This window comes from Buceros rhinoceros, unplaced genomic scaffold (assembly GCF_000710305.1).
Source record: "Buceros rhinoceros silvestris isolate BGI_N320 unplaced genomic scaffold, ASM71030v1 scaffold41558, whole genome shotgun sequence".
Taxonomy (NCBI): domain Eukaryota; kingdom Metazoa; phylum Chordata; class Aves; order Bucerotiformes; family Bucerotidae; genus Buceros; species Buceros rhinoceros.
Genome location: NW_010425920.1, coordinates 3,532 through 12,985, shown reverse-complemented (window position 1 = coordinate 12,985; position 9,454 = coordinate 3,532). Strand labels below are relative to the sequence as shown.

The following is a 9,454-nucleotide window of genomic DNA, read 5'->3' as shown; positions in this document are numbered from 1 at the left end:
CCAGGCTGTTGTTGGTTTCTTTCTTTGTTTTTAATCCTGATTATCTTTACTTCCTTCCTTTGAGCTCCCACCTGTGCACAAGTATACTGGCGTACGTGTGAAAAGCCTGACCATCTCCCTCTTTGGTCCTGCGTGTTGCTGTTTCAATTTTATCAACATTCACTTCTTTGAACAGTGCACTGTACCAGAAACTCATATTGTGATACTCATGATAGTAATCCACGATGCCTGGGTCCTTTTCTGTACCACTGCTTGTCTGGATACAGTCTTTCAGTGCTTAATATTATACGCCTTCTTTTTGCGCAGCAGCATTGCTCTTGACTTGGCTGCATTAAAATGAGCTGTGTTGAATTGTGAACAGTCAACAATCCAGATCTCAGGGTGGGGCGAAAACGGTCCTTCTCATCTTTTCTTGACCTTTAAGACTTCTAAAAATTCAATCGATAACCTGAAAGAATATAGCTTTACATCAGGGCTCCTAAATGTGTTAGTTTACCATCACCCACTTCAGCAGTGGTAGCACCTTCCACCCATACAGATGAGCAAGCAGCAAAACTGAGATCCTCGGGCTATGCTGTTGTTTGCAGAGAACGGCATCAGGAGCAAGCATGTAGAACAAATGAGCCAGTGCTCACGTGCAATGCCCACACTATGTGCATTGGGAGGGAGGAGTTTCTTCCTAGTCATCCCTTGCATCGAAGCCCATTAGCAAGTTGGAAAGCATTGGGTACTCTCCTGAGACAGCCATTTTGTCCAAAACCAACCACTTACAAACCCTAAGTCCTCCCTATTGCAAGCATCAAAGTGGAGTGAGAAGACATGGGAGATCCTCTTCAAGAGCACCCTCACAACCTGAGTTAGAAGTGCTAGCACAGACCCGTTTCAGAGAGCACTCCTGGGTACGCCTCTCGATGTGGAAATTCGGAGCTCTGAAATTCCGCTCTAGGTCACCTAGACCTGAACCATAACAGGGTACCCTACGAGGAACAACCCTGTTTATCGCTATATCTTCATGTAACCATGTTTTGAGATGATCCAGTGGAACAGTTATTTAATGTGTGCCCAGCTAATTCTATACAATACAATCTAAAAAATCATAACAGTAACTCAAGTAATTTTGGACAAATTAAAGCACAGCACCAGCAGAAAGAGCCCCTCATCTCTAGAGCAGGCATCAGAACAAGTGAAAGCCTGCCAGTACATGAACTTGAACTCTAGACAGTATTACAAAACTCATACTGTCTCAGACTCCAAACTGAGGAAACAAACAAAACCAAAAATTCAAAACCCAAAAAGCCAATCACCCAGAAAATTCACACTGTGCTTATCTACAGACATAATGTTCTAAAGGTATTTAAGATGACACAGCCAAAATACGTGTGCATGCGTACCCTCTTTAAAAAAAAAAAAATAAAAATTTAGCTGCAGTTCACACAAGTACTTCTTGAATAAAAATGTTTTCCCAGTTTACTTCTTTGCTTTAGACCCCGTCACTGCACTATTATGCAGATAAAGTCTGGTGAATGTAAGGCCTATGTAACAACAGGAGGAATAATGGATACTGGAAAATGTAATTACATACTGTCGGGAAAAATTATTAGGGGCAACTACTGCAAGAGGAGCTGCCTCCAACTGATTTTCTGAGAGGAGCACAGAACACTGGAGCCTCTTTTTTAATAAGCTTTGTGGGTTTTGTACAAACTAGGTATATAAAGAATGTGAATAATAAAAAAGCATCTAAGAGAGGAATTTGGAAATAACACAAAAAAGAAACCAAAGTTAGATTCTTTCCTTGCTTCTCCAGAATTGATAACCCTCACATTAAAGAAAAAAGAACAATTAAAAATACAATAGGATCTTTACCTTTTTTTTTTTTTCCTCAATAGCATGTGTGCTCTCCAACACGGCTGCACCTACATGACAATTTTTAATCCAAATCCATTTGGGGGGTCAAAGGAAAAAGCAACCTCCTCTCAGCATTTCAGATGCTTTCAAAACAATCTGTTCAAATTCAACTGATTCAAGTTGAGTTTAAGATTTATTCCTAATAGTTTATAGAATTCCTGAAGTTATATAAAATGTATCCTAGAAAAGTCTTTTTTTGTCAATTCTTTTAAAAGTATATGATTTCATTTATTTGCCTGAAACTCAAAATGACATTCAGCATTATATTTTTAAATCTAACACAAGAACCAAGAGGAACATATGCACAGGGTTTTTGCTGAATCTAAAAGGTAAGACTGAATATAGGTAGACCTACATAAAAATCTCTATCTAAGAACATTTTAGCATGGAAAACCCTAAACAGGATGAACATTTAGCAAGCAGGGTGTCATACTTAGTCATAAGCTGCAGCTAAAGCTATAGAAAATAAAGAAATTTGTAATGCCTATGAACACTAACAGCTAGAACACTTCCTAAAAACAGGTTCCTTAACATGCTAAAAAAATCATGGCTTAACAAGATATTCTTTATGTTTAACAGGCCCGTCGCAAACAAATTCCTGATCAGACTCTGCCCTCACATCTGTTGAGACAAACCTGCAGTGAAAGGAATGCAAACCCTCTAGATTTATGTTAGTAGAAAGAAGAAGAAGAAATGAAAAAGTGAGGTCAGAGGCTGACCTTTAAAATGTAATTTTTGGTATTTATTTAACCAAGTGTCTTTTGCTGTGACGCTCAGCACAGCTTCTCAGCCACAAGCCATGTAATATGATGTTTCACTTTGGTTATAGAGATTACAGTCTTATTTTTTCTTGACTCGTCATTACAAAGAAGATAAAGATGACAACCAGAAGACAAAGGCATTTCTGCAGTTAAAAGAGAGGAAAACAAAGTAATACCATCCCATTCTAAAAGGTCTATCTCAAAAAAGTTTGATTAGCCATCTTTTATGGGCTGGCAACCGTCCACCAATGTTGCATAAACAACACAGTAAAGGTCAGGGGTTGGGTTTACAATTTCTGAAGAAGCAAGTAGGAGGGCTGAAATGTTGCTCACCAACAAAGAGATTCATCCACATTTCTCAGTTTAACAGCTTGTCAATTCTTCCCATCTGATTCTTTTAATGAAAGAAATTGGTTTCCTCAATCTATGTCTTAATACCCAGAGAACACAAAAAGCTCTATGCACACTCTTTAGGACACCACAGATAATAACAAACATTTATTTCATTCAACTACCATTGTTCAATCTACCAGCAAAATCAGCATCATTAGTCTAAGCCTCTACAGTTTGCTCAGACAGGAACAAATTTTAGATTAAGTGTCCAATTATTGGCTCATAAAGTCATATCATGGCATTTCCTTCTTAGCAGAGTGTGGTTTAACTGGCAAGGGCCTTTTTTCCTAAGACTAGCCTAATTCTAAAGAATGTCATATGCCCTTCTGAAAAACACATCAAACTGCAGGGGAAGCGCACTGAGCAATACCCTCCTGAATAAATCTGTCCAGCTTACAGTCATTAACACAAATCCCAACTGCTCTTCCCATCAACTGATATTGATGACAGTGACGAGGCCGCTGCAAGCTTGCTTTGGTGGCCATTATAAATTCAACTGTATTTTACTTTAAGTAACCAAGAACATGCCAAACACTCCTGTACATATCAAACTACAGAGAGTGGCTTAAAGAAGTGGACACGCAGGTTGACAAATAGTCAAGTGATTTAACATTTAGCTATATACAACATCATAGCATGTGCTTAAGAGAAAAAGATGAAAATATCTGATATTACGATTAGGGATTAAGGTTTTAATGGCAGGAATTTAGGATGACAGGCAGCAAATATATCCAGGAGCTGTTACGCTGGCTACCACAAATGACTGTTCTTCAAACCCCTACATCATAACTTCACCACATTTCAGAAGTAATTAAAAATACCAGAGCCTCTGAAGAATTTTACAGACAACCTTTTTCTAACCTAGTATCTGCAAAGCCAAACTCCTTTTGGGTCATGAACAGAGAACACCAACAGATAGATACGTCATAAAACTTTAAAACAAACAACAAAAAAAAAAGGCTTTTCCACAGACAGCACTGTTTTTGGCATTTTAGATAATCAAGAAAACACTTTAACCATTAACCCTTCTTCATAAACATTAGTAACTTTATAAATATCAGCTTCAGACAGGTGCACCTTTTTTCTGTTCTTAGATGATGCCAGAACTCACAGAACAGCTTCTTTCTTTTCCACCTGCTTACAATATTTCGCTTCACCTCTAAATCAGGGTAGCCCAAAGGGCCAAGGAGGAATTATTAATTCCTGGATTCATAAACACCAAACATAACAAGGAGGAGACCTTCCAAAGAGACAAAGAACACTTGTGCTCTGTTCTGATCAGTTTAAAGATACTGGTCTTTCGATCAAAACACTCCCATGACAATTGTGGCAAGCAGTCAGGGGGACACTAATTTGGTCAGGACATAGACACTGCTGTTTGCTTCGCTATCATGAGCAGTCAGAGATTGTCAGCTTGACAGCTCCTTTGTGAACACAGTTGGAGGCCTAGATGAAAATCCTCAAAAGGAGATAAAGGTGGCAGTTGCCATGAAGCCGGCTGTGTACAGTTAAGTCTGTCACAGTACATGATTATAAGCACAATTCTGAGTGAAACAAGAACAGGCACTTATTGCGAAGAACAAGGAACACCAAACATGATGCTTCAGCACCAAGTGACTAATGCCGTCTATTAACCAAGCAATAGGTGCTGAAAACTTCTTTTATATAATATTAGGAGTCATACCTTTCCCTCTAGGGCTGTGTAACTGCACTCAAAGTGATGGAGATGCCTTTTACAGGCAAAGACCAGGAGGAAAAATAGCACTTTTACAAGATAGTGTATCTGTAAAATACAAAATACCGGCAATGCACAGAAGCCCTGATGATGTGGTTTAGTAGAAACGCTCTATTAGCATTCGCTGGGATGACTGACAGAAACCATTCATGCATTTGCCATGGATTCACTCACATAAATATAATCCTAGAGCACAGCATCCTGCTCACATGGACTACAACCACCAAAGTGTTTTTCCAAGAGCACATGCACCAAGAACACTGCCGGCTTCGACAGGCACAACTAGGGGACTCCAGCTTTCCAATACCTTACACCTTCATCAAAGCACAGCGTCTGCTGCACGCTGGAGTTTCTTTCTCAGGAAACACTTAAGGAAAAAGCATGTCCAGTTCCCTAATTACTGAGGCATCTTTTAATTTGTAAAAGAAACCAGGTTTGGGCAGTCAGGGGCCACTGAGTAGCCAGACACAGGGCTTGAGAATATTCTCAGACCTCCCTGCCTAACTGTCCTGGCACTGAAGAGACAACGGCGCTGGAGTTCAGCACTGGGGCCCAAATGCAAGGCAGGAGAAAGTAAGATAAAGAAGGGCATGGTGCAATGAAAGTATCAGGGAAATACCAGAGGAAAGACAACAGCACAATTTTCCATCAAAAATAAGTTAAGCTGAAACTGAATTCCTGGAGCTCCATTAGCAAATATCTGTGAAATCCACTGGAAAAATTCACACTGTATCTTTACTTGCAGTGACTCCTTCATATCATAGTTACAGCCTATATTTAAGAAAATTATTTAAAACCATACTTTTCAAACTATTTAGGCAATGCATCATTTCCTTAAGGTAAAACCAGTTTTGTAAATCAACATAAATAACTGCAAAGACAGTACGATATGCTGGCAAAGGAGTTTTGCATCTCTTCTAAAGCTGAAGTTCAGATTGCTTCCTTCATAGGTTATGATTTATGATTCAAATTGAACTTTATGAGCATTACAGGTGAAATTATTCTTGTTTCTTGGGGTCCAGCCTAAGACAATACTAACTTTCAGAGTCTTTATGCTACATGTGTTGATGCAGTAAAAATTGTAACTGAAGTCAAGGTGAGAACACAACCTCAATAACAGAAATGTTAAAAAACATACCAAATTCTCCAGGAGGCGAGTTTGGAGGCATCTTCTATGCACAGAAAAAGTACCCGATTTTATTGAAGTTACCTTTGCACCAGTGTCAACTCGATACAAAGGGTGTGATATAATTTGCTCATTGCAAGGGGTACAAGTAAGAATAAACTAACGTTTGCAAACGATTTAGATACTACAGTGCAACACCAGCAGAAGAATTCAGCAAAGGACCAGTCGTTCTGTTTTCAGAGCGGTATTTGAATGGTGCATTAGACCACATGCTGGACAAATAACACAACAGACTGAAAAGCAGCTTATTCAGACGATTGGTCCAGTAGAGGTGGGAGAAAGGGAGGGTGAGGGAGAAGGGGAAGAATCTGATCACGTAACTACAGGCTTTCTGTCAATGCGTACAGTCTAAGAAGCCATATTAATATTTTTCCATACACTCTTAATTCTGTTTTTCTTCACTATTAACTGCTTGGTGATTCTGTCACAGTTTACAGCTGTTTTTAAATATTACAGACAAGCAACACAGCATGTGTCTGTGTGTCAGGAAGGAAGGAGCACATATAATGCAATGTAAAATTTATTCATGGTTTTCTTCTTATAGCACAAAAGCCAGCAGATTCCATGATTACACAGAACCAACAGGAAACCATCATCACCAAATGTCTGTTTAACTAACTGCCTTCTCATTTAGGTAACAGGTTATAAGGGTTCTGTATGGTAGTTCAGAATAAACATTTTAAAGCAGTGATTGATTTTGCCAGTCTTGAAGAACGTTCCTCACCATATAGATAGCAGCTGGTACCATTTCCACTTTCACACTGAAAACACTATTATTTGACAATTTATATATAAAAGGTTGACTTTATTTTTGAGAAATCTTGCTTACTCTAATGGCAGCTGGTATGAATCCACATAATACAAGCAGGAAATTTTCACACTGATCCTATACAACATTTTTAGCATTTATTATTTAAAAAATCATTATCTGTGCACAGTTTAAGCTATCTTTGCCTAAAGTACGCACTCAAGAGCTTGGATAAAGTTCAAAGAAAGATAAAAATCTTGCAAAAATTATTCCATTATTTATACTGGGGAGGGGGGAGAGGTGAGGGTAGGTGCAAGGAAATTTGAGGAACTCTGATTTTATGGCTGCTGGCTTTCTCCATCAGGAAACAATCAGGTTTCCTTTCATACATTTGTGACACTATAATAACCGTCATCTACTTGACTTTAATTAAGCATATATAAAAATTAATATTTTTGTCTTTGGAGAATTATCCCCAAGTGACGTCTAGTAGAACATACAAACCAAAGGCCTCATTTAATCCACCTACTCCAGGGTTCAATTTCGCCCACAATGCATAAATGGAATTGCAAGTGGATTTAAAGAGACCATGAAAAGAAGGAACTCACCATTCTAACTACTTCAGGGTAAGTCTGCTCTGTCAAACAGCCTCTGCTTATTGTAATGTAGTCCACCAGTTCATTAAGAGTGGAGCGCTTGTATTCTTTCATTTTAAGGTCTGAAAGCGTGTCCATGAAGTCAAAAATGACACAGCACTGTTGAAGTTTCTTTAGGAACAGTTCAGGCTGCTCTGAAGATGGAACGTCTATGAAACAAGAAAGGAAATCTTTGTGAGTCTGGCATCTTATTATACAAAACAGGATTTCTTTTTGAAGATCAATTTCAAAGGCAAGCAGCATTCATACAATTTCTGTAAAACAGAGCTCAGATTAACAAACAAACCCCTTATAGGAACTGTAATATTACTGTGTGTTTGAGATCTTGAACAAGATGTTGTAGATGTAATTTAATCATTACCTGCTATTAAGAAATTAAAGTTCACCAAAAAAGTCCAGGCTTAAGCGGAGAATGCAAACACAAGAGCATTCAAGACTCAGTTCTACGATACACCACCACTTTCACTGGAGGCTGACGCTCACCATCGTTAACTTACACTCCAAGGAAGGATGAAAGAACTGTCAAACAGATCAAGCTTGGTTAATTTATATTTCTAAAAACACCGCATCATTTTTAACTCTGTAGGAATAGACGTGAATATGAACACTCGGCAGGACTATAATGCTGCAAACAAGTTTTCAGATTCAATCATTATCGACACGTTGACACTTTCTGTATCAAAATCCATTTTACTGGAAGACAGTGAAGATTTTTTTGCTGTACTAAGAACACACAACTTTCACAAATAGGAAAACCTTCACACAAAATAAAGAGTATGGGCTTGACCAATAAAGTAAGCAGAATGTACTACTCACTATTTTTCTCTGTTTTCTTAATTCTCAGCAGATAAAAGACTTAATAAAATTATAAAAGGAATGTCAACTTCTTAGGGGTTTGTTAGTTTACCAACTGTATCAAGAGAGTACATGTACAGAAGAGGTTAACAACAGGGGAAAGTTGCAGAAATGAAATAACTCACTTTCACTCTGAAAGCAAGCTCGAACTAGAGGGCATTTCACTTCCTTTGATCCTCTATTTTTTCTGGTTTTTAAAGGCACAAATGCTCTGTCAGCACCAGAACCCTGCGAAGGATCTTCTAAATAGTAATAAGACATGCCAATGAGAAATTCTGAAGATTGCAACTAGAGGAATTTTAATAGTAAAGATTGATGTTTACTTGATAAAACCTGGAGGTACGAGTGAAAGGCCAACCTAAGATGGACAATACCATTAAGACACAAGAGTATGTCAAGTTAAGGAATATTTGGTAAACACTGGAAGCTGTTAGTAGTTCTATAGTAGTTTTAACGAAATAGTACCATGAATCTGTTTTAAGTAAAACCGTATACATAATGGTTACTAGTTTCAAGCTCAAAAGACCCATGAAATATTTCAAGGTCATAGTATATAGGTATATTGCTTCAAAAAGTGCTGAGGGAAATGCAAGGATCCCAAGGCACTTCACCTCAACCCTCTGCACTGCTTAATCCCTGAAAAGAATACATATGGATTGCAGTACAAATAAAGATGCTGCTTGCTTCCTGACCTGACATGGTACGGCACAACAGCTCACTCAACCTTCTCCCACTTGCAGCACTGTGGCAGTGGCAGGATTCAACAGGTTAGCAAACTGCACCCTACAGTCTGAACAACCAAGATCTCAACAAAGAACCAAGATTGACCAAGACCTCGGCAGAGTTCAGCTGTCGGTATAAGGCAGCCCACACTGATCTCATAGTCACTAGGCTTGCAGAACTTCAACAAGAGCAGCTACACAGGAGAAGAATCCCCCACAAATACCTATGGAAAAACTGAAGGTCCCAACACCAGTTCACCCTAAAGCTGTTCCACTGGCCAGGTTTTTCCCACGTGTTCAGACGCCTCACAGCAGGCAGCACGGAAACCCAAGGTAAGCCAAGGAGTTGCAGAAAGTCATTAGCCCTCACCCCTTACAAAAAAGGGCACTTCTATTAACGACCTCTCTAAGGTTACAGCCTTACAGGAGACAAAGGTCCTGGGGAAGCAAAGACCTTGTGACTGCTCCCTTGACTACCTGCCTTTCAGACAAT

General features: G+C 38.9%; 1 protein-coding gene across 1 annotated transcript in view; it reads right to left on the bottom strand.

Moving 5' to 3' along the window:
• Positions 1-8,500, bottom strand: part of LOC104497981 (serine/threonine-protein phosphatase 2A 56 kDa regulatory subunit epsilon isoform) — a 24,199-nt gene extending 15,699 nt beyond the window's left edge. Inside the window, exons 1-2 of the mRNA XM_010141297.1 lie at positions 8,365-8,500; positions 7,337-7,533 (exon numbers count right to left, since the gene is read on the bottom strand). Of these exons, the coding sequence (XP_010139599.1) occupies positions 7,337-7,533; positions 8,365-8,500 (333 nt within the window). The remainder of the gene's footprint in view (positions 1-7,336; positions 7,534-8,364) is intronic.
• Positions 8,501-9,454: the final 954 nt, after the last annotated feature.